At 41.6% G+C, this 26406-nt stretch overlaps 1 protein-coding gene across 1 annotated transcript in view; it reads right to left on the bottom strand.

The window, feature by feature from the left end:
* Positions 1-21094: 21094 nt before the first annotated feature.
* Positions 21095-26406, bottom strand: part of SUCLG1 (succinate-CoA ligase, alpha subunit) — a 45868-nt gene continuing 40556 nt past the window's right edge. Inside the window, exons 8-9 of the mRNA XM_006900382.1 lie at positions 22721-22909; positions 21095-21121 (exon numbers count right to left, since the gene is read on the bottom strand). Coding sequence (XP_006900444.1) covers positions 21095-21121; positions 22721-22909 — 216 coding nt within the window. The remainder of the gene's footprint in view (positions 21122-22720; positions 22910-26406) is intronic.

Below are 26406 nucleotides of genomic sequence, written 5' to 3'. Positions count from 1 at the left end.
AATCCTCCCACATGGAACTGTTTCCCTCCTGTTGCACTGAATAGAATGAATGTGCCTGGTCCCTCAGCTGAACCACCTACAGTTTTCTCCAGAGGACTTCTGAGAGAAGTGCAGTCTCATACCTGAGCATCAGGCCTTGGCTCTGTCCATGCCCAAATCTTACTATGGAGCAAACGTGGCTTATGGGATGCAGCCACAAAGACTTTTATTTTATTCTCTTCCTGTCCCTTTAAATTTGCTCCAGGAGATCTTGTGTTGAGTGATATGTACCCCCAAAATAGACATGTCCACATGTCCATATCCTAACTATGAAACTATTTTTTTAATAAGAAATGGTTGCAAATAACTAAGGGATCGTTTTGAGATGATGAGAAGATCCTGAATTATCTGCTGTAGTTCATAGGAACTGTCAACTCTGTATAACAGAATGAAAAACCTCCCTGTTCTGTTTCATTGTTTCTATGTTTAAGCTTATTGCTGTAGCCACCAACAGTCCTTATCACAGTGCATCTTCCTCTTTTTTTACTGACACTCCATTTTTATCAAATTTATCAAGCATTATTTTCTTCTCCTGGGATTCATTCTTTCTGATATCATGTCCAAATTATGTAAAACAAAGTCTCATAATTCTCAACTCTATTGTTGTTGTTGTGGTTGTTGTTAGGTGCCATAGAATCTAGTACAAGTCATGGTGATCCTATGAACAACATATCTGGACCCTCCCTACCTGGGGCCATCCTCATCCTCTCTGCCATCACTGTGTCAATCCAACTCTTCGATGGTGTTCCTCACTTTTGCTTTTTTGAGGGAGCTCTGGTGGCCTAAGGGTAAGAAACTGCATTGCATTTCCAAAGACAGGTTTAACTCCACCAGCTGCTCTGCAAGAAAAAGATGGACAATCTCCTCAAGTAAGATTAACTGCCTCTGAAAACCCACTGGATGGTCAGTTGTTCTGACTCCACAATACACAACAGCATATGTTAATAAGGCAGAATTACAACTGTCTCTCTAAAGCTATGATTAGCTTCATGTGGTTAAGGATAGGTCCCCTTAGAAGGCCTGCATGGTATTTATATTTGAAATCTTGGGGAAAAATCTAGAGACCATTTTGTCAGATTTATTTTCTGGCTCCAGACTTAAATTAATGACCTGCTATACTTGCTCACTTAAGCCTTGCCAGTATCTAAAGCCAGCTATCTGCAACCCTGCTTCCCAACAAATGGCCTGAAGAATCTGCTGTACCAGGACATGTTCCAGGAACACCTGAGACTCTTGAAAACAAGGAACTCAGAGTAGGATCCGGGTTAAAAATAGCCTAGATACAGTTCTAAGAGCTATTCCTTATCAGCAATATTCTGAGTATCTGACCCCTAAAGGGTTAAGTACATGGAGGAGTTCCTGCTAACAAACTCTCCTGGAATGCAGTGGGTTACAACCAACCTTGGCACTTCCCCAGGAATCAGATTTACATACCCATTTACCGTCTTGAGATAAGAGAAAGAGAAAGAACACAGAGCCTTGATTAATCAGAGATAATTTAATTTGGTAAGATATTTCCTGTTTTTCTTTACCCTGCAAAAAGTGTACATGACTTTCCTTATGTAGTCTATGTCTGCTTCTATAATAAAAGAGAGGACAGGATAACTCTTTTTTGCCAAATGCCTAATAGAGCTTTGGTCCTTCATCTCCATATCTCTCCTAAGTCTCTGCCCTCTTCGATCTGTGATCACAGAACACCTGTGAACTACAATGACCTTTGGATGTGCCAGCCTCTGCTGCCAGAAGCCTCAGCCTCCAAAGCCAGCAGTCTGAAACTGCCTCCCCAAATATGTTTACATTCCTTTCCTGAGTCTGAACTGCAGACTCAAGACCTACATCTACAAGTACATGAGTTATTTCCTTGAAATCTCTCTTGAATCCACACTCAACACCCCTAGTAACAGCAGTCAAGAGGTCAAAAGATGTTCTACATTGGGTCAGTGTGCTACCAAAGACTTTTTAAAGGGCTAAAGAGCAGGTTTGCCACTTTGAAGACTCAGGTGTGCCTGTCCCAAGCCATGATAGTTTCATTGGCTTCAGATGCATGTGAGAGTTGGGCAATAAATAGAAAAGGTCAAAGAAGAATTCACACTTTTGAATTGTGGTATTGATGAAAAGTACCGAATATGCTATGGACTGCCAGAAGAACAATCAAATCTGTCTTGAAGGAAGTCCTCCTTAAGAAGAAAGATGATGAAATATCATTTTAAATATGTTGTATGTACAAGAGACATCAGTCCATGAGAAAAGATATCCTGTGGGGAAAAGTGAAGGGTCAGGAAAAGAGAGGAAGACCCTCAATGAGATAGCTTGTCACAGGGACTGCAACACTGGGCTTGAACACAGTGGAGATCATGAGGATTGTGTAGGATAGGACATTCTGTTGTTCATAGGGTCTCTATGAATTTGTAGTTGACTCGAGGGCATCTAACAACAACAACAATTTTACATTTATAGTTGTTATGTGCTGTCATGTCGCCTGTGGCTCATAGCAACCTTATGTATGACATCTCTGAACCCTGCTCTATCTTGAGCCAATTTCTAACACAACTATCCACATTAATCCAGTCACTGAGTCAATCCATCTCACTCAGGGTCTCCCCACCCTCCCAAGCATGATGTCCCTCTTCAAGGGCTGGCCCAATCTTGCAACATGCCCAGAGTATGACAGATGGAGCTTCAGAATCCTTGTCTCCAAGGAGCAGCCTTGTGTCACTCTGTCCAGAATGAACCTGTTTGTTCTCCTAGCAATCCACGTATATATAATTTGCTTGTTTGTTTGTTTGTTTTGTTTTGTTTCTGTAGAAAATCCTGCCTGAGACATCACAACCATCACTGCCTTTACCTTCACATTGCCTTCTCTTGGCATTTGTCTCTTCCCCTCTGTTTATCTAATATAAGGACACTTAATGGACTTAGGCTTCATTCAGACAATAAACAATGAAGATTGAAGAAATATTTAAAAAAATACTAATACCTTTGAATTCTTGTGATGGTGAAGAGCATTGAATATATAGTGGATTGCCAAAAGAACAAGTAAATCTATCTTGGAAGAAGTCTAGTCAGACCCTAGATTTAAGAGTTCTCACTAGGTTATGCCTGGAAATTTGGAAGACTGTTGCCAGGACAACTGAATGGAAGAGATCCATATTTATTTCTATTCCCAAGAAAGGTGATCCAAAAGAATGTGGAAATTATCAAAACAATATCATTAATATTGAATGCAAACAAAATATTGTAGAAGACCATCCCAAAATGGCTAGAACAGTATTTGACAGAGAACTGCCAGAAATTCAAACTGGCTTAGAAAAGACTATGATACCAGGGATATCACTGTAGATGTCAGATGAATCCTCATTGAAAGCAAATGTCGATTTGTGTTTTATTTGTGCCCATAGAATGTCTATTTGTGTTTTATTGACTATGCAAAGACATTTGATTATGTGGATCATAACAAATTACAGCTAACATTGAGAAGAATGGGACTATCAGAACACTTAATAATGTTTATGAGAACCCTATACCTAGACCAAAAGGCTATTATGTGAACAGAGCAAGAGAACACTACATGATTTAAAATTAGGGAAGATGTGTGTCAGGGTTATACCCTCTCTTCATACCTATTCAGTTTGTATGCTGAGCAAATCATTTTAAAAGCTGGGCTCTATGAAGAAGAATGTGGCATCAGGATTGAATCAAGACTCATTAATAGCGTACAATATGCAGATGACACAACCTTACTTGCTGAAAGTCAGGAGTACTTGAAGCACTTGCTGCAGAAGATCAAAGAATACCGTCAGCAATATGGATTCTATCTCAACATCAAGAAGACAAAAATCTTTAGCACTGGACCAGTAAGAAACATGGTGATAGATAGAGAAAAGATTCAAGTTGTCGACTGTTTTATCTTACTTGGATCCACATTCAACACCTGTGGTTGTGTACTAGTACCGTGGTACCAGTAGTCAGAAGATCAAGAGAACTATTGCATTGACACATCTGTTGTCAGGGACTTCTCCAAATTACTGAGAAGCAATGATGTCAGCTTGAAGACGAAGGTGTATCTGACTCAGGCCATGGTCTGTCCAACCACTTGTTAAACTTCTGAAAGACAAAGAGTGAATAAGGATGACAGAAGAAGAATTGATGCCTTTGAGCTGTGATGTTGGAGAAGAGTGCTGAATATCCTAAGAGATTACTAAAATTGCCAAAAGAACAAATAAATATGTCTTGGAGAAAGTCAGGCCAGTGTTGATCTTCTAGGCAAAGATAATAAACTTCATCTCACATATTTTGGGCATGTTGCTAGAACAGGCTATTCCTTGGGGAGTGACATCATGCTTAAAAGGTCAGTGAAAGAAAGGGAGACCCTCAACCAAGTGGATTGACACAGTGACTGCTGCAATGGGCTCTAGTGTATCGGCAAACATAAGGATGGTACAGTACAGGGTTCAGATTCATTGTTCTTAGGGTTACTATGAATAATGCTCGACTAACAACACCCAACAACACCCAACAACAACAACAACATACCCCTTATCACCTGAACTTTTACCAGTGTTAACCATTTTCTCCTGTTTGTAGTCAGGAGATCAAAGAATTAACTCATGAGCTACACTAGCTGGTGTTAGAGTGTATTTAAGCAAGCTTCTTGTTGTTGCTGTATACCATTGAGAGTTTTCAGAGACTGGAATCTCATGATAGATTTCCCATTTTTCTCCTGCAAAAAAGCTGGTGGATTCCAACCGCATGACTTCAGAACTGTGGTGCAACTTCTTACTAGAACAAAGCTTATTGAAGACAAACACTGAATAAGACCAGTATTGTAAAAATAGAAGGATAAATACTAAAATGTGCATAAAAGTCCAAAAGAGGAAGAGGAGGACACAAGAGGGGTGAAGTGTAGGGAGAGATGGAAATCACTAAGATGAGAGAATTTGATGGGTGGAGGGAGTGGGTGAGAGAATTAGGAAAGATCCAGTGAGGACTTAACAAGACTCAGTAGTCATAGATCAATGGTGATTCATTTTATAAAACACATGCACATGAATGATTGTATGAAATACGAGGTGAATGAAGGAATATGTGAAATATATATGAGTGAAATACAATTTTTACAAATTTTGTGTGAAAACTGATATAAAATTTTGAAAAGTGTAGAGTGATACTCTGTGTGTGGGCAGGATTCCTAGAAAAAGAAGCTGCTGGGCTGCTAGTATTTAAGATGTTACAGGGTTAGGGATGGGCAATCTCCTCCCATGCAATTAACTGCTTCTGAAAATCCACCAGAGGGTCTGTTCTGACTCAATGGTACACAACAACAGGGTTAGGGAAATCTTTGTAATTTAGCTCTGTTTCTGTATGGGTGGTCCTTTTGATTTTTACCACTGCCTTTTGGCTAATCATCAGGGCCAGCACACAGGTTTCCTCTGCCGTTTCCAATCACTGGAGTGGGCATGTAGACTGTTCTTGCCACTTCTAATCTCAGAAGTCTGCACATAAACTTTCTCTGGTGCTTCTCCAGCAATAGGGAGGGCTCATGTGTGTTCACAGAATGTGGGTGAAGGTCTCACCCTGCTCCTGGGACCTGCAATGCTCCTTCTTCTCCCATAACTTTTTTTAAAAAGAATTTTAATGAGCATTTACAGAGATTTTGGATTTCCATTCATTCATTGCTGCACTTCTCTCCTCACCCAGCCCTCCCCCCTCCCCCCCAGTTGGCTCCTTTTCTCCGCCTCCTTCCTAACCTTTACCAGTTTCCCTGATTGGCTGGATTCAACTTGACTCAAAAAGGTGGGAGAGCCCATCCGGTGCCTTACTTCTTAGAAGAGCCTCATGTGAGTTAGAATCAATGAGATAGAGAAGGCAGAAGTTCAGGAACCATCAGAACCAGGAAGCAGACAATGATCTGAGTGGCATTAGTGTTTCAGGCACATGAGTGAAGTCAGAGGCAGTGGACTACAATAAGGACCACCTACCAAGCTTTGAACAAATACTTCCTTATCATCTAATTGGCCCAGACTCCAGCCCTAAAGGGCATCCAGATGAGGACACACCTTCACCTCCCTGGCACATGCCCTTCTCCATTCCTTCCTGTCTGAGGTGGGCTGGTCTCTCCCTTAGGGACATACTGATTGTAGTAAATCCATCTCTGCCTTTCATCTTCACTTCTGTCTACTTGTCTTTCTTCTCTTCAGGCTACACTCTCAGCCCAGAGCCCCAAGTCCTTGGCCTATGCCAGGATTATCCTGAACAAGACTTGCATCAACACTTGGAAGTGCTTCCAACATGGTACACTAAAGCCAACTCTCCTGAGGGTCACCAAACCTGCTGTACACTCGGCTGCCTTGGTAGCCTGGGCACCAACCCAGAGAGAAGCAGGACATTGACCCCACGGTAACACTAGGACGCAGAGAAGGGTGGACAATGGAAATGAAAGCGCCCAGTGAAAATCACAATTCTAATTCTTACATCTGGGCAATTTTCTGGCCAGACAGTAACAGGTCCCCTTTGTGTAGAAGTTGGAGAGAAACTAGATAACAAATAACAGTAGTATTTCAGCACAGGACACATTGAGGAGAGAACCAACCTCCCTCGGGATAATTACATCTGTGCTAAGGAAAGGGATATTGGTAGCTGTGCTCACGTTGGTTCAGACTCGTGGTGACTAACTAGCACAGTAGATCTGTGCTGCCAGAGTGTTTGAAGCTGTGGCGCTTTGGAGGAGATTGGCAGGCGAGTCTCCAGAGGTGCTTACTGGGTGCGTGCCAACCACAGGCCTTTTGTTAGTAGTCCAGTACGTAGTCATTTGTGCCACCCAGGAAGACTGAAGGAGTGAATACTCTGGAAATAATTTAGGTTTAGCCTGTTATCCAAAATTAGAGCTTTCTCTAAAACCTTCTCTAAGCTGAAACGATGTAAAGTGGGAAAGAAAGAAAAAATAGGGGGGAGGGGAACAGGGGGTGGAATCAGAAACCACTGCAGTAACAAAAAGCTAAAAACACTAGTTCTTTAGCCTGATTTGGTAGGTGGTTTTTGTGGTCTAGCAGCAATAAAAAAAAAAGTCCCTATATAAATGAATAGTAATTACTTCATCATTTACTTTAGAATAACTCACAGCCTGTGTAAGACCAGCAGAAACAGCTGTCCGCCTTAGGTATCGAGCTGATATAAAAAAGTCCTATTGTCAGTTAAAAAGTCAGTTTGACCCACCTCCATGCTTTCTCTTCTGAGTTTCACCCACACATCTCCCCTAAAAATGTTCTTTTTTTTTTTCTTTTTCTGTTTTTTTAGAAAAGTTCTTTTTAAAGACAGGTAAAGAGAGGGGGAAATGGGTTGCAGCAGGATAGTTCCCCCCAAGGCCAGAGTAGCTACATCTTTCAGGACATTTTTACAAGTTACCATCTTAAAGTTTCATTCATATTAGGTGCTAAAAGGAGTTTTCTCTCATACATCTTGCTTACAAGTTTTCTTTGATATGAGTAGTGAAATCAGTTTTATTAGGAGGTATAATATTCACAGACACAGGAAGGAGGGAAAACAAAAGGTGTCCTCAGTTCAGGGCATTCTTAGTTAATGAGTGGGGTGGGTGAGAGCCAGGAGGTTTCCTTCAGCCCAGTCAGTGGGGGATGAGGAAATAAAGAAGGAGGTCAGATGTATTTCCTTCATTACTCATCATCAACTTTTACATAAGATACTAATACTATAAGGGAGCTCTGATGGCTTAGTGGTAAGAAGCTGCGTTGCAATCCCAAAGGCCCACAGTTGGAGTCCAACAGCTGCTCTGTGGCAGAAGGATGGGAAATCTCCTCCTGTACAATATACTGTCTTTGGAAACCTACTAAAGAGTCAGTTATGGATCGGTTGTGACTCATCGGCACACAACAACAACAACAATACTACAGGTGCATAAAAACAGAACTTTTTAAGGGTGGAACTCAGAAGCAAAAGCATGGAAGTTCTTCAAATGGACTTTTTGGATTGGCAATATAACTTTTTTTAACTTGAATTCAATATACTAGAGGCAAACAGCTGTTTCTGCCTGATTTACACAGATTATACTTCACCCTACAGCAAATAATGAAGTCATTACCACTAACTTCTATAGAAAAAAAAATCTGAGTGCTCCCAGATGCCAAAACCCACCTACCAAATCATACCAAAGTACATAAAAAACCTAAAATGACAAAAAAAGTAAGAGTTAAAAGGACAAATATTACATGATGCCACTGTTGTAGAATGGGACTGTCCTTGGGGTTGGGGAGAGACTGAGTAAGATGGGTTCAATAATGTATACTGCACTGAAACAGAGGAGGGAGAGAACTGTTTAAAAGAGATATGTAACTGGGTATTTCTGTCATCACAGGAGACTAGAGCGAGGGCTACATGGTGGAGGGGACCTGGGGGAGGGTTTGTAAAACAATGAAAGAATCTTTTCTTTTACTTTTCCATAATTTTTGGACTCATGTACTTATAACTTGTTAGTCAAATTTGTGTCTTCTAGGTTGCAACACCCCCATGATACATCTTCAAGGATATGAACATGTACAGCCAAGCACGAGCAATAAGAGTGCATCTAAATTCCAAAATCAATCTCCATAATAGTCTATGTGTTTCCTACTGCCAAAGGGGCCCTTTAGAGTAGTGAGAGAAGATCTTCACCCTGAAACCTACAGCGTCCCTTTTCAGCAGGAAGTAGCTAAGAGAATACGCCATCCCCTTTTCCTTATGACTCAGGGTGAAGTCTCTCTCAGGGAGGAGTGATAGGGAATGGCAAAGGACACACTGACAAAGAAGATTAATCAGAACTGGCTTTGACAAGCACTGTGGCATTTGGACAAGAACAAACTGGGAGGAGGGTAGAGAGAATAGTGCAACAATGAATGAGTGGAAGCCCAAAATCTCTGTAAATGTTTATGAAAATTAATAAAATATAATTATAGAAAAAAAAACAAAAAAAAAGCAGGAATGATATCATAAATACCCACCCACTCCTGTCGAGTCAGTTCTAACTCACATAGGTCCTCCACGGATTCCTGAAGCTGTACACCTTCATTCGAGGGGACTGCCCACCTTTCCCCTGTGGAACAGGTAACAAATACACATATATTCAAGGCAGAAATACCATATACATGGTGTTGTTCTGAAGGCAGATGTACAGCACTACCACCTTCTCTGCTCAGAGTGCACACTACCTCCTGAAGATTGTTTCTCCAAATAACATGCTGGTGATCAAAAATATTATTTCCCTTCAGATTGCTCTTGGTTAATGAAAACAAGCAAAGAGCCATAAAGTAAACTTTTGAGAAGTGTGGTGGTCTGTAATGAATTTATGTGTTCTCTTCTGCATGATGAAAGAGAAAAGAGTGTTTGCCAGTGAATATTTCAGAGTGTTAGGATTCTTGATTTCTCCATGAAACAAATTAAAGGAGCTTTAGGTCTGTTCACAAGGCCATAGATCATGGGGTGCAGACCCAGGCACAGAGTAAAGGCCTAGACTCAAAAGAAAGGGGTCAGCAGGCTGGACTGACCCTGCTCCAGAGAGCCCAGGTCGCAGGCTCTGTGTCTGGTAGAGTTCTGATGGTAACTTCAGCTGTACTGTCCTCAAACTCCCTGAGGGAGCCTTGCCCAGAGCACACAACCAGCATGAGGCTTGTGTCCAAAGCCAAGGAAATAGTTCTTACTATTGTTACCATTTGCCTTTGTCCTTTTGTTTTGTTATGACACAGAGGAAAACTGAGAGGGTGGCTAGCCTCATCTTTTAGGCAGAAGAACTGAGATTCAAGGAACTGAAATCTCAAGAGTTGGTAGCAAAACAGAAAATTAAATTCAATTTGCCTCTTGTGGCTTTGCAAGAGTGGGAGGAGGACTTATGAGTGGTAATTGTTATTGTTGTGTACTATCAAGTCAGAACCAACCTGTAACTGACCCTTCAGTGGGTTGTCAGGAGCAGTTAATCACGTGGGAGGAGTTTGCCCATCCTCAGGGAGCAGCTGGTGGCCTCAAACCAGATGCCTTGAGGACTACAGCACAGCTTCTTTCCACAGGCCACCAGACATAGAAAGGTGCTTAATGTAGACAGCATTTCCAGGGATACAGTAATGTATAGAAAAAAGCTGTCCAAGCAGTAGGGGCACTTCTTGTGATCCACCCTCTTTGATTTTCACACAGGCCAGAAGTGGAATAAGTTTGCCCAGAGCCTTCAGAGCAAAGGACACAAAGTGTATGGTCTGTGGAGTGAAACAGAGTAAAGCAGGAAGACGGGACCTTGCTGTTGGCATCAAATATGTACTGCTTGACTTCCTTTACTAATGAGCTGACTGCAGGTAACAGCCATGGACTCCTAGAGTCCTTCTTGGCAGCCTTGGGAAAGGTCACTGGAAACACATTCGTGTCATCAAGAATTTTATCAAAGCTCCATGGGGCCTGTGTCAGCTCTGTTGGATTTGGAACTAAGATCTGAAATTGCTTATGATCAAAAGCCAGGTTAGGTACGCTATAATCCTGAGGGAGACTGAAACTGACAGTGTGAAGGTCAAGACACACAGCTTTTATTCAAATAAAGAAGTTCTATATCTTAATAATGTTTCAGCTCAATTGGTATCTCATCAATTCCTGTGGGCCTTTCTTTTTTTTTTTTTTTTTTGGTCAATGCCTTCAATGCAGCTTCAATTAACTCTTTCATTACCATTGTTCTTGTTCATATGGTACTTCCTGAAATATTTTAGTATCAGTCAATTCTTTTCAGTACAGTGACTCTGTATATTCCTTCCTTCTTCTTTTGATGCTTCTTGGATCATTCAACATATTACCCATAGCATCCCTCACTAATGCAATTAGAGGCTTGAATTTGTTTTTCAGTTTTCTAAGGTTGGGAATTCGGAGTGCGTTCCTCCCTCTTTGTTCTCCAGTTCCAGCTCTCTGCACATTCCATTATAATACTTTGTTTTGTCGTTTCAAGTTGCCTTTTGAAATCTTCTCTTCAGCTCTTTTACTTCAGCATCTTTTCCTTCTGTTTTGGCCTCTTGATGCTGTGGTGCAATTTTCAGGGTCTCTTCAGATATCCATTTTGGGCTTTTTCCATTGTCTGTCATTGTAATGACCTTTTGCTTTCTTCATCAACTCATCTGATCTTCAATTACTGATGTTCAGTGCTTCATACGTATTTTTAAGATGATTTTGAAATTCAGGTGGAATAGACTTAAGATCACACTTTGGTTCTTGTAGACTTATTTTAATTGTCTTCAGGCTCAATTTGAGCTTGCACATGGGTAATTGATGGTCTGTCCACAGTTGACCCCTGGCCTAGTTTTGACTGCTGATACTGAGCTTCTCCAATGACTCCTTCACAGATTTAGTCAATCTGATTCTATACAGTCCTTCAGAAGAGATCTATATGTAAAATGGTATTTGTGTTTTTTAAAGATATTTGCAATTAATACATCACTGAACATACAAAAGTTATAATTCTATTTCCAACCTCATTTCTGTCACCAAGTCCATACTTTCTAACCATTCATTTTTTATTGTTTCCAACATTTGCATTCTAGTTACCAGTTGTCCTTAACACATTTTGATAACATAATTCCTCAATTTTGGACTGCAATATTTTTTAAAATTTTTCAATTTCCTCATTTTGCCTTTAGCTGTAAGAACATATCCCTTGTATATGTATGCATAATATCCTACCACTCATAACATCGGACTTCAGGATAGAACTTGAAATTGTCCTTTTAACTATAATGCAACATCATTCTTCTTCTGTTATTCATTCCCAGCCTAGTATACCATGTGATTGTCTGAGTCAAAGTGGCCAAAGCTAGTCCATCTCATCTCATTAATACCTAGAATGTCACTATGTATGCATTCCAATTCATTTTTCACAACTTCTAACATTTTCTAGCATTCATGCTCTACTTTCATGTTCCAATTATTAAAGGATGTTTGCTGCAATTTTCCCTCATTTTGATTAACTTTCAATCTTGGCTCTACTTCTACAATTATAACTATCTGTGTTCCACTAGAGGACATAAGGTTATCTTACTTCTTAGTCTGTCTTAATGTGGGAGCTCTACTAAAACTTGTCTACCATGAGTGACCTTTGTGGTATTTGATACACCAGTGGCATAGCTTTCAGCATCACAGCAACCTACAAGTTATCTCAGTACAGCAAACTGATAGACAAGTGTTGTACTAATTAGAACAATTAATTCCCTCAATACAACAAACTGACAATTTAGTGCTGTACCTTTAATAGCAACCCAGGCATATGAATATCATGTTACCAGATCCAGTTAAAGCCTGCATAGATGTGATAGGTTATGATCCTGGGAGGATGTTGAAGCAATCAAGCTGAAACTAATGGCTGGCATGCTGAGGTAATATCCTAGACGTGGCTATTAAGGTCACATTGAAGTCTGCTGAATCCTTTTTGCTAGTGCTTTACACAAGGCTGGAGGGTGAGAGGACAGAGGACCCAAATACAAGACCCTCCTTCCATGTCCCAGCTGCTTTTAATAAAAGGCCCCAGCTACCAAAGACTGTTGATCAAAAAGGCACATCTTCTGGGTCCCAACTGAAGGGGGCAATGGGAATGTAGGAATATTTTGGGACAGGTTCCTCTAAGAGGGGTGGGTATAAAAGAAAGTCATTTATTCTCCTCACATCCACTATGTCAACTCTTCACTTTGGCAGTGGTTATGTTCCTCTCTACCCAAGCCCACACCTCTTGCCAAGGTTTTTATCATACACATCTAGTCTGATCAGCTTTGAAAAATCACTTTTTCACCTTGTTAACTATGGCTTGAAGGTGGCAATGGCCTTGTGGATAATTAATTCTAGGGTGTTTTACCTTTGGCTGTGCCATCTGTTATAGACCTACCAGGAATAATACAGGGTGCGGAAAACCCAAGGGGCACCCAAGGAAAAGTCCACTGAGGAAATCCAAATTTAAAACCCATATGAGAACAATTCCTATTACTCAGCCTAGTAGTTAGTCCAGGAATCAAGATATGATATGCAGACCCAGAAGGTTAGAGTCTGGAGGATATAAAAGTATATAAAACTGTCTGGAAAAAAACAGTCAGAAAAAGGCAATTCATTGGCATCTTTCTAGCTTGCAGACATGTCCTTGGGTTAACAGTTGCTCCCAAATTTTCCTACTGACAGGCTTGCACAATCTCATAAACTCAACCTGAAGATGAGATTAAGATGCTTGACAAGGCAAAGAAATTTCCTTCAATCTATGTCTTACCATGTTATAAGTCATAACTGACTCATAACTACCCTCCAAAAGGTTCCCAAAACTGTAAATTGTGTAAGAGGAAAGCAGAGCTTCAGGTGGATTCTAACTACCAGAGAAGTGTGACCTTTTTATTAACAATACAACTGCTATAGACTGTGCCACCAGAGATCCCTTTTCCTTGTTGTTGTTGTTGTTGTGTTAGGTGTCATTAAGTCTGCTCTGACTCTTAACAATCCGATGAACTGTAACTTTCAATGAATTGTATGACCTTCAGCAGAAACCAAGATTGTTGAAACCCTCAGACAAAGTGCTTACAGATTGTAGGTGATCAATTCCTACTAGTGACGAATTGTTCAAAAGGGGGAAATGTAGGGTTATTTTGGAACAGATTCCAGCAAAGAGCTGGTTCAGATCATTTCTTCAAAACCAAAGAGACAAGGAAGAAAGAAATGTGATATTTGGCTTATTCCTGTATACATGTAATGCCCATGAACTATCTGATTAACAATTCATTAATGCAGCTGAGAGTTGATTTTTTTTACTCATGAAGTAAATTATTAATCAACCTCTATGCACAATGTGCATCTCTCTTTCAAGAATGTAAAAGCTACTATTAAAACTCCTCAACATCTTTCACTGCTGTCACAATGAAGTGAAAAAAAATCTCAAAGTAGCCTTCTAGATCTCTTCTCTTAGTCCTCCAGCTTTGTCTACAGCCACATTCCTTTCTCACTTCTGGTCTGGCTATTCTCTACTGTTCTTTCCTCCTTAAGTGTCCTGGAATGCTCAGGTCACCCAACATGCTGAGCCTGTTATGGAGTACTTGCCGGACCTCACATGAGGCAAATACCTCACCCTTGTGTGTAGCAAATGCCACTTTAAAATTAAGCACCACCTTCTCAGATTAAGGTGATGCATAGTGTTGGCCTTGAAGTTCACCCATATTTGATGTATCGTGTGATCACTCCATGGTACTCTCGGAGGACAGGGTGAAATACAGAAGCCTCAGTGAGCTAAATCGACATCTCTGACCACATCTAAGAATGACATCCTTACGTATACTCATTCTAGGGCAGATAGGGTGGTACTTTTCATTTTTATTAACTGATGCAATGGAGTTTCAATACTGGTAATGATAGACTAGCTTGACCAGATAAACCTCTCCATAAACATCAATCAATATAAGCTGGACAATTTACTTATAAGGAGACACAGGCAGATTGTGGGAAGAGATTATCTGTGGAAAAGGAAGTACAAGGATTGAGATTTCCAAGTTTGGAGCTCTTTGCCCATCAGTCCTTTCCAATATATAACTAGTCTTAAAACTTTATCAACTATATATACATATGACTTAGGAAATTTGAAAGGTCTTATATCTACCAAAGAAATGAACTCATATTCCAAAACTAGCCATAAAGTAAATTTCAAGTTCAGATGGCTTTACTGAAGAAGTCTATTAAATGTAAAGAAGACATAATATCAAGTTTATGCCAGCTCTCAGAAAATACAGCCGTACTCCTTGTTGGAGACTCTCACCATTTGGCAGCACTCCAGAGGACCCTTCAAAGATGCATTGTGTCTGGGAGCTGAGGAAGTTGCTGTGCTGGCTGCAAAGCATCTGCTCAAGCTTGAGGGTCGCTCCCACACTGAGCAGGTTTTCAAAATCCACTCCGCACTGGCTTTCAAAGGGAAAGGGCTCAGTAGGGAGTTCCCCTCTCAATGTGCAAGTCTTCCTGGCAGAGTCTCCTTGTTTGTTCAGCCAGTGCTCTCAGCCCCAGGCTTACAGCCTATCCCCCAAAATTGGCCAAGTTGCTGACACAGGAAGCAGGGACTTTACATTCTTGAGAGTGGCCATTCAACTGGACAAGGCTGTCTTCCTGGGTTGGGCCAACCACGCCTTTCAAATGTCCTCCTAGTGAATCCTTTAGGCTCAAGTACATCCCACAAGATTCCCACTAGGGGCCCTCAAGTACACAATGCTGATCAGTAGTACAGCCTAGCTGTCCCAGGTCCTCACAGAAGGTCACTACCCTATCTCCAGCAGCATTGCTTTTCCACTTTTCAAGCTTTCCTTGTTGCTAGGAACCAGCTTTTCTCTGCTGCTAGGCACCCACAAATTCTGCTGTGTCCCCATCTGCAACTGGATGCCTTCCTTGTTACTATTTACCCACAGCTCCCAAAACAAACCATGAGCCACTGCCTTGAATTCATAGTCAGCCTGTCAACAGTCCTCGTATCTGGTAATTTCATGAGATATTTACTAAATAAGAAGTCCATGGCCATTTTGACCAGAGAGATGACAACCGCTTTCTGGTTCCCAGAAGCATCTGAAGGGACTAGTGGTTGGTCACAGCACACAGAACAAATGCCACACTCACCCTGTGGAAAACTGTCTCGGCTCTTCTGAAGCACATAAATACTGGTGTCCAGATAGTGGGGCTTTTTGTTGTTTGCACTTTGCATAGGTGCTAAAACAGGTCCCAATTATATTACAAGATGTCCTACGCTGCCCCCGGCCCAACACTGGTTGCTGCAGTTGCTTGGTTACTACATTGAAGCGCTGCCCTGGGGTGTGATTCTCTGAGATACATCTTTAGGTGCAAAACTTGTGCAGATGGACTGCGTCTTTGAGAAGAATGTCTGTTTTACATCCAAGTTGCTTTATTGGGATGGGTATTACTTTTTAAATTACAGCATAGAACATTTTTGAACCCTGAGTGTTGTACTGTGATGGACTAAATTTATTAAATAAAGAATAGACAAAAGTATAGGCTTAGAGCACAAGGGTAGATTGGGAAGTAATCCTGCCCGGCGTATTTGCATCCTACATATGATTAAAGTGTATGTGCACTTTCTACATGTTTATCATATGTGTACACAAAACCTCTTATTGCCCTTGAGTCCAAATTGACTCATAGCTGACCCTTCAGTGTATGTTCAGAGACTATAATAAAAAAGGAGGAGATGGACCATCTTTGTTCCATGGAGTGGCTAGTGGATTCTAACCACCTGCCTTAGGGTTGGCAGAGCAATTACTTACCCATCAGGCCATCAGAGCTCCATCACATATATGTAATTGTTGTTGTTATTTGTCATTGCCTTGAGTACAACTCATAGTGACCCTACAAACATTAGATTTAACCCTATCCTATCCTCTACTATCCTTATAATTTCTGACACACTTGAGCCCATTACTGCAGTCACTGTCAATCTATCTCATTGAGGGTCTTCCTCTTTCACTTACCCTCCAACTTTCCGAGCAGGATGTCCCTCTCTAAGCAGTATCTTCTCCTAACAACCTTCCTAAAGTATGAAAGATGAAGCTTTACTATCTGTGTCTTCCAGGGCTATACTTTCTCCAAGATATGTCTAGTTTTTTCTGACAGTCCATGGGCCATATTCTGTTCCAATACCACAACTCAAAGGCATCAATTCTTCTCCTATTTATCTTTATTCATTGTTCATCTCTCAGATGCATAGAAAGTGACTGAAAAAGATTATGGCCTGAATCTTTATCATTGCTCTTCAGGATTCCAGGGAGGTCCCTGACAGTAAACTTTCCCAATATGTCTCCTGATTTGATTGCTGGTACCAAGGGTGTTGTAATTATATTGTAACTACTAATGTGCTGTGTATATAGAGTGTATAAGCTATCCAATGCTATGTTGTTGGTGGTGGTGTTGATAGCCATCTAGTGAACCTATGAACAAAAGACCTGAAGCCTTTCTGTAACTATAGTCATTTCTCAAAGTTCATAGTTTCCAGGGGAATGTTGTTTAGGAAGTAGATTCCACTCCTGCTTCCAAACTTGTCTTAATTAAACTGGGAGGTCCACCAAACACTGTACACCATGGGTAATTATTATGGCATTTGACACCCCAGTGGCACAAGGTTCAGCATCACAGCAACCCCATATTACCTCAGTACAGTATATTGACAGATGTGTGCTGTACCACTTAGATGAATATTCCTCAAAATATAAAATCTGACTTTTTTTATTTTTTTAAATAATTTTAATGAACATTTACAGAGAAATTGGATTTCCATTCATTCATTGCTGCACTTCTTTACCCGCCCAGCCCTCTCCCCCCACCCCCCAGTTCACTCCTCTCTTTCAAAAGTAAAAGAAAGACTCCCTCCCTGGTACACAATGCCCCCGTACCCCTCCCACTGCCCCAAGTACATTCCACTATGCAACCTTAATTGTGGACTCTTGTGATAACCATAATACTCTATTATACATCGCTTTTAAATTATTCAGTCCCTCATCTGTTTCAGTGCAGTATACACACTTTATCAAGTTTTTCTCAGTCCTACCCCCACCCTGATATCAGTCCCATTTTACAGCAGTGGCACCATGCAATATTTGTCCTTTTGTGACTGAGATATTTCACTCAACAACCGACTTTTAAATACAAAGACCTTCCACGAGGTCTTGTTGACGCTAAACAAGAGGCTTAAATAAAAACCAACCAATATGTTGTTGGTGATGTTATGTGCCATCGAGTTGCCTGCAACCCATAGTGACCCTATGTACAGCAGCTCTGAATACCTCCTTGTCCTGAGCCAGTGTCACTAATTCCAACACACCAACGCCCATTGCCCTAGTTACTGTATCAATCCATCTCATCTGGGGGCTTCCTCTCCTGCGCTGTCCCTCCACCCTTCCAAGCATAATGTCCTTCTCCAAGGACTGGTCTCTCCTGGCCATGTGCCCAAAGTATGTGAGATGGAGCTTCAAAATTCTAGCCTCCAAGGAGACTTGGTTTCACCCTCTCCAAGAGATTTGTTTTCGTGTCAGTCCATGGTATGTTCAAGACTTTTCTCCAACACCACAACTCAAAGGCATCAATTCTTCTGTCATCCTTAGTCATTGTCCAGCTCTCTGAAGCATTACAAGTAATTGTGAAGACCATGGCCTAGATTAGGCGCACCTTAGTCTCTAGATTGACATTGTTGCTCTGGAGAGGTCCCTGACAGATTTTCCCAATGCAATAATTCATCTTTCAATTTCTTAAGTGCTGGTGTTAAGAGTGCTAATTGTGGAGCTGAGCAAGCTGTATTTGTTAACAACCTCAGTCTCTTCTTCATTCATCATGGTGCTTGCTGCCAATTGGCCCAGTGGTGAGAATCTTTGTCTTCTTGATGTTGAGCTTCAATGCCTTGACCTTCTGCAGCAAGCACTTCAGGTCTTCTTAAGTTTCAGTAAGCAAGAGATTGTGTCAGTTGCATATTGAAGGCTGTTGATAAGAGACCAATCATTCCAATAGGTAAAATCTGCTAAAAAAGACTTTCAAGTGTTAAAAGGCTAAAATATCACTTTAAGGACTAAGGTGCAACAGATCAAAGGCACGGCATTTTCACTAACTTCATGTGAATGAAAAATCTGTACAATTAGCAAGGGTGATTGAAGAATTTTTGCCTTTGAATTATGATGTTGGCAAAGAATATTGAATGTACTTTGGGCTCCCAAAGAATCAAGCAAATATATTTTGGAAGAAGTACTGCTAGACTGTTTCTTAAAGCAAGGACAGTGAGGCTATCTTGTCTACTTTGGGTATGTTATCAGAAGAAAAATATCAAGCTTGGTAAAGGGTCAGAGAAAGAAAAGACTCTCACAGGATGAATCAACATATTGCTTTAACAATACAACCAAACATGGCAACATTGCTAGGATAAAGCATGGCCAGAAATGTTCTGTTGTCACAAACTGCCATAAGTAAGAATCAATTCAATGGCACCTAAAAAAAATGGGGGAAATAAGGAGATGGGTTATGATAGAACTTTGTGGCATGATAAAAACGTTTTCTATGATGAGAGAGGATATGTGTTACATATGTTTACCTTTAAATTGAAGTAGCCATGTGGAGGACGGTGGTGGGGTTGGCAGTACAGATCATATGGAAAGAGAATGTTGATAACCCTTGCAGGTTGGTGAAGATTACAAAAGGAGTTCATTATACTGTCATAATTACTATTAAACATGTAAATATCTGACAGTTCATGATACAAGTTTAAAAAGCGCGAGAGCTTTCCGTTGCACTTTGCCTTGTTTGTAAAAATGAAATTAGAAAAACTTGAACTGATTACCATATCTGCTGCTCTTTGAGCTGCTCAGACTGGGGGGTGGGGCGGAGAAGGAGCAGGAGGAAAGAGACACAGTCTGGAGTTCACAAGGCCCTGGGAAGAAGGGAGGAGGAGAAAGGAGAAGGTAGAAGCTAGTGGGGGGAAATCAAAGGCCCAAGGGGCCAGGGCAACAGTAGCAGAGGTATGAAAGAGGTGTCCCAGAATGGATATGCTCAGGAATAGGACAAGGTGCTGAGTCAGGCCCCAAGACAACTCAGGTAAGGGGCATGAAGATCTGTTCTGTGAGGGTCATCTGCTCTTCAAGTGAATCGTGTCTTTGCCTCAAGTCCCAGTGAGACAAAAGGCCATATTTGTCCTGAAGGGACCTTGGGTTGGAAGTGCCAGACACCCAAGGCAGTGCCTTCTACTCTGGCCAGTGTTGGGGTCAGTGGGGCCTGCCCATCAGGCTAAAGGCCTTCACACATTACAAAACATGTGATCGACCCACACTGTGGTGTGGGTGACAATTCATTTTCAAGAAAAGGACATCAGTATGAACTCAATCCTCGAACCACCCGTGCGTGATGTGTCCCTCGGCCCAGGCAGAATCCTTTGAGGCTTTGTACCCTCTGCATGGTTATCTGGGAGCTTCCAAAATACCCCCTGCTCCCCAAACCTCCCCGAGCCCTCCTAGGGTTCAATGTGCCCCAAGACTCAAAAGTTTTCACTTCCTTGAAACATGCCCTTCCCTGTTCTATCCCAGCCCCTCAGCCTGTTTTAGGTCCCCTATCTGCTCCAGGTCCCCCACGGAGGCTTCCCTTCTTCAGAAGCCACTTCTGGTATGGTGTTCAGAAGCTCTCACCTGCCTGCCCCAAGGCAATTACACAACTGGTGAATACTCTGTGTCTACTTCCCTAGGATGTAAACTCCTGAGGATAGGCACCCCGTTTAGTGACAGTTACCCACTGGAATCGCTTCTCACCAAAAAGCTCCACTTGGTAAGTTAAATTCAAAGTAGATGGCAAGCAACTAGAAATCGATGTCTCTTACATGTCAGAGAATGAATGGAGGCTTCAGTGGGGAGGTCGGTGTGTGCTGTGCAGAAACACAGCAAACATGCCACTGATTGAAACCCAACCCTTTCCTTCCTGCAGAGCATGGATCCAGAGATGAGTTGCGGCTGGAAAGCCTGCTCAGACTGCCAAGGCCAGCACGCTGAGGATGATGCCCAAAGCCGAAGACATGACGGGGCACTGGCTACTCACCTTATTATAGATCGGGGCTTTGAGTTCTGACTCCCAAAACTACCCTGCAAGATGGGTATTGCTATATAAATATATGAGGAAATTGTGGTTCAAAGGAGCCTCTGGACAGTCTACAACTAAGGGCAAGTGCCCCCGCCGCCCCCAGCCTCATTCCCTCAAAGGCTTGTCAGGCTGTCGTCTGCAGGGCCTGTCAGGACATTAGCTCCCTTCATTGATCCCACTTCCCTAAGGGGAACATTAAAAAGCCTCAAAAATCCATATTCAAATTAAAGGGTAGATTTATTGGCTGTCTCTGTTACACAGACAAGTGGAAACCTCTCAAATCCGGACACTGAGGCTTTGCTTTGGGTCCCTGGTGTACCAAAGGACCAACATCAAGTGCATGATTTGACCACCAGTGCACAACAGGAGCAAACTCGCTGGTTCCCATTTCTGTGATTCATCCCATAGTTCCAGGAAATTTTTTGGTTTCATTGTTCTTTCAGAGCATCTTCCTCTTTTCAAACTCCTTTAGAAACAGAGAAAGGAAGAGGAAAAGGAAGATAAAAGATCCAAATTACATTCATGACCAAAATCATAACTAAAATTTCTTATTTTCAGACTCATTTAAGATCCCCAAACTACAAAAGTAGCAACAGAGGTGTTTACACACAAGGAACAGCTTTGATATGAGTCTGAATCAGCTGACATTTCGTTAAGACAGATGCAGAGCTGAACCTTTGTCTCCTCAGGCAGCAAGCAAAGGGAACTTCCCAGTCAGGCATGTGGCACTGAGGTGTCTTCACTGAGGGCTGACCCTCCTGATTGGTTACCCAGCCTGCAAGGCCCAGAATGGACCATACTGGTCCTTTAATAAAGCAATAGGAAAAAAGTTTATGTAGTTTACAAGAAAGTGAAAGACAGACTCCGTTGTGTCAAAAACGGCAAGTAGGTCAGAAATACCTAAAAAAGGGAACAACAGCGGATCACATTCTCTAGGTTATAACAACTACAATGCAATGTGCAGATGTCTGCTGCCACATACTGGCAGAGAGAGGTAATACAGGCCTCCAGGGTGAATTCAAGAATTGCTTCTCTTGTTTCCCCTTTTAAATAAAATTCTTTTTCATATATTCATTCATTTCATTCACATACTACAGCACAGAATGCCATATCCTAAGCTAAGACTATGCACATAAAAAAATAAAGCAGAGTTTATTTTATTACTCACAAAAAATTTAACAAAGTAAGATTATAAGGAATTCTCTGAATACTTTTTCCATCTGGGAAAACCTTTTGTGTCTCTTTTCAACATGTTTAAGAAGTATCTTTTATTTGTTTACAAGACAAATTAACAGGGAAGCAAGCTTTAAATTAATCATTCAGAGAGATTATGGAAGACACCAAATCCATTCCCCTCAGTCCACTAACCTGTTATCCTACTAATTTTTAAAAGGGGAAAAGCAAAGCAAATAGTTACAAAGTTAATAGTCAAGGCTAGGCACAAAAGGCCTACCCTACTTCCCATCTCCTTTCACCTAGTTTCCTAAGGAGTTCTGGTGGCCAAGAGGTAAGGAGATGAACAGCCAACCCAGAGGCATATGGTTTGAATTCACCAGCTGCTCTGCAGGAGAATGATAAGTACTCCCTTCTTGTGTGATCTCTGAAAAGCTGCTGGAGGGTCAGCCATAAGTAGGTTTTCACTCAAGGACACACAGTAACACCAACGCTTCACCTGGTTTACATCCTTGTCACTGACACTTGTCACTGTGACTTCCTGGAGGCACAGACCCAAGTGGTCAATATCGCTCTCTCCAAAGACCTCCGTGGAAAAACAGCATACGGCTGAGAGCAGATGCTCCGCACTGCAAACAGACTTTATGGTACTCCTAGTGAACTTGTAAATGCTTTCTGTGTGGTCAGCTGGCTCTTACCTCACATAGAGCAGCAAACTCTGACAGTTAAAGAACTTTTTAAGTTGGAAAGTTATTTCTGGTAATGTTCACTGGGTCTTTAATGTAGTTTCTAAAGTCTGTTAGGCCCTAGGCTAGAATGGGGAATGAAATAAGAGATTAAGACCCCAGGTTCCCAGCTATTCAGGGAACCGCCCAGGCCACCCCAGGCTCACCTTGTAGATGGTGCTCCCCAGCTGTGCAGGGGACATGCTGATCACAACTCCCGCGTTCTGAAGGGCCGAGATCTTTTCCTTAGCGCCTCCCTTCCCCCCAGCGATGATTGCCCCTGCGTGACCCATTCTCCTGCCGGGTGGCGCGGTTAAGCCAGCTATGAAGGACACCACAGGCTTGGCATTTGGACCCTAGTGAGAAAAGGATATTTAAACAAAGAATGTGATTTCCAGACAACAGTCCAATGAAGAAGTCTATCAAAACTGGAATGCAAATTCATGACTCTGCCAATAATGGAAATGACTGGGGGGAGGTGAGGGAGGTTTTATAAAGCCCATCAATTACTAACCAAATCAACACAGGTCTTTAAGCTGCAACATCTTCCTTGGAGGTGACTCAACTTTTCCACATAAGCTTAAGAAAATAGCCCTGAGCAAGTTTTGGTTTTCCAGTTTGGTGTTTTTTGGGGTTTTTTTTCAATCTTAGATGACATTCTCAAACTTCACTGGTATATAAGCTATGTAATAAGTGCACATGCGACTCTGCCACTTGGAAGGCAGAAAAGCACGTAAGAAAATGTATTACTATGTGGATTGTGAAAGTAATGAATTAAAACACAAGATCAGGTTGTGAAAAACCCTCATCTTATGTCCTTTTGATTTCTAATAAAGCTGTTAGAAAAAGCTAAGCAAGGAAGGTGTTCTGGTAAAGAGCTGGTTCGAGGGGTCTGGGGACTGTGTCACTGTTAACTAACAGTGTGACTAAACGAGATGGCTAAGACCTGGCCTTCCCGAATCCCATGAATCTTAGAAATAGAAAACGATAAGAACTGGTTATATATATATACCATTCTGAGGCACAACCACAACCTTTATGTGCTAAAACATCACAAAACACAAAAATGCTGGTATTCTAGAATCAATGTAGGTTGTTGTTGTTATGTGCCATCGAATCACTTGCAACTCAGAGCGACACTATGTACAACAGCCCTAAACTCTGCTCTGTCCCGTGCCAATCACACTGTCCTGATTATCCCAGTCACTGAATCAATCCACCTCATAGAGGGTTTTCCCCTCCTGCGCTGTCCCTCCATCCTACCAAGCGGGATGTCCCTCTCCAAGGACCGGTACCTCTTTACAACATGTCTAAAAATATGTTAGACGAAGCCTCAGAATCCTTGCCTCCAAGGAGCCGAACGGTTTAACCCTCTGCAGGATGAATCTGTTTATTTCCTAGCAGTCCATGGTACCCTCAATACCCTCCAGCACCAAAGCTCAAAGGCATCAATTCTCCTTCTATCCTCCTTAGTCATTGTCCAACTCTCTGATGCATAACAAGTGATTGCAAAGACCATGGCCTGTATCAGACGCACCTTAGTCTCCAGAGAGACACCATTGCTCTTCAGTACTTTGGAGAGGTCCCTAACAGCAGACTTTCCCATGGCAATGCGTCATTTAATTTCCTGGCTGTTGGTGCCGAGAGTGTTGACTGTGGAGCCAAGCAAACTAAAGCTGTGAACAATCTCGATCTCTTCACCATCCATCCTTGATGCTACCAATTTGTCCAATGGTGAGAATCTTTGTCTTCTTGACATTGAGTCTCAATCCATATTGGAGGCTGCAGTTCCTGACCGTCTGCAGCAAGCGTTTCAGGTCCTCCTCAGTTTCAGCAAGCAGGGTTGTGTCATCTACATAACACAGACTGTTGATAGATCTTCCACCAATCCTCAAGCCACAGTTCTCCTCATAGAGCCCAGTCTCCTGGATAATCTATTCTGCATACAGGTTGAAAGGTACAGAGACAGGACACATTCCTGGCATACACCCTTCCCAATTTTGAACCATGCAGTATTTCCTTGCTCTGTCCTGACGACAAGCTCTTGGTCCAAGTATAGGTTTCGCATTAGCACGATCAAGTGTTCTGGAATTCCCAGTCTTCTCAGAGTCAGCCACAGTTTGTTATGATCCACGCAGTCAAACGCATTTGCATAGTCAATGAAACACAGATATGCATTCCTCTGGCACTCCCTGTTTTCAGCTAAGATCCATCTAACATTAGCTACAATATCTCCAGTACCACAACTCCATCTAAACCCAGCCTGGGCTTCCAGCAGTTCTCTGCTGATGTGCTGTTCCAGTCGTTTTTGGATAATCTTCAGTAGAATCTTGCTTGCATGTGAAATCAGTGAAATTGTTCTGTAGTTTCCACATTCGGTTGGGTCACCTTTCTTTGGGATGGGAACAAATATAGATCTCTTCCAGTCAGTTGGCCAAGTAGTTGTTCTCTTGGTTTCTTGGCACAACTTGGTGAGCACATCCAGAGCAGCATCTATTAGCTGAAATATGTCAACTGGTACACCATCTATTCCTGGGGCCTTATGTCAACTGGTACACCATCTATTCCTGGGGCCTTATTTTTTGCTATTTCTTTCAAAGCAACCTGACCTTCTTCCTTCATCACCATAGGCTCTTGTTCATATGTTGTTTCATTAAATTCTTCTGTGTCTGCCAATTCCTTTTGGTACAGTGACTCAGTATATTCTTTCCATCTTCTTTTAATACTTCCTAGATCATTCAGCAAGTTCAAGGTGAAGCTGAGGAAAATTAAACCGAATCCATGGGAACCAAAATATGACTTTGAGTCTATCCCACCTGAATTTAAGAACCATCTCAGGAACAGGTTTGAGGCCGTGAACACTAATGAGCAAAGACCAGATGAGCTGTGGGAGGTTATCAAGGGTATCATCCAGGAAGACTGCAAACGATCATTACAAAGACAGAAGAGGAAGAAAAGACCAAAATGGGTGTCAGAAGAGACTCTGAATATTGCACTGGAGCGCAGAAAAGCCAAAGTGGAAGGAAGAATTCAAGATACTAAAGAGCTGAATAGAATATTTTAAAAGGCAGCACAGGGTGACAAAGTAAAATATTACAATGAAATGTGCAAGGAGTTGGAGTCAGAAAATCAAAAGGGCTGAACTCGCTCAGCATTTCTTAAGCTCAAGGAACTGAAAAGCAAATTCAAACTTCGAGTTGCTATAATCAAGAATGCTTTAGGCAGAATATTAAATGATCCAGGAAATGTATGTAGGTAAATAATATAAAACACACATATACATAAATTAATAATATAAATTCGTGTATGAATGTATGAATGGTTATGTTATGTTTGACAATATGACATCTTGTTCATAATTGGCCTAGAAATAATAAGATATCCAGGTAAAAAATGAGGCCTGTGTGCAAAGGGAATCTGAGTGCCTACGTTCAGTCACCCATGGGCAGGAAGTTCGAATCTACCAGCTTCTCTGTGGAAAAAGCATGGGGTATCTCCTCCCGTGTCATTTATGGCCTCTGAAAATTCACTGCCAGTTCAACTAGGGTAAATTCTGCCTTGATGGCAATGAGTCGAAGACTCAGTTTCCATTAACTTTTAGGCCAGACCAGAGGTTCTCAAATCATTTGGTCTTGAAATCCTGTACACTTACAAAAATCAGTGATGATCTCAAAGAAAATAATTGTTAGACTTCTGAGGAAAAGAATTATTTTCAAAACAACAACAAAAAACTAAGGAGAGTGTAACTGTTCACATTTTTTACAACTTTCTTTATCAAACAAGTTAATGATAGACAAATGGATTCTGATACTTGTTTTTACATTTAATCTGTTACAACATGTACTTTTTTTTT

Source organism: Elephantulus edwardii, unplaced genomic scaffold, assembly GCF_000299155.1.
Source record: "Elephantulus edwardii isolate Elephantulus edwardi_28Jun2011 unplaced genomic scaffold, EleEdw1.0 scaffold00283, whole genome shotgun sequence".
Lineage (NCBI taxonomy): Eukaryota > Metazoa > Chordata > Mammalia > Macroscelidea > Macroscelididae > Elephantulus > Elephantulus edwardii.
Note: the sequence above shows the minus strand (reverse complement) of the source record. Positions and strands in the feature narration are given on the sequence as shown.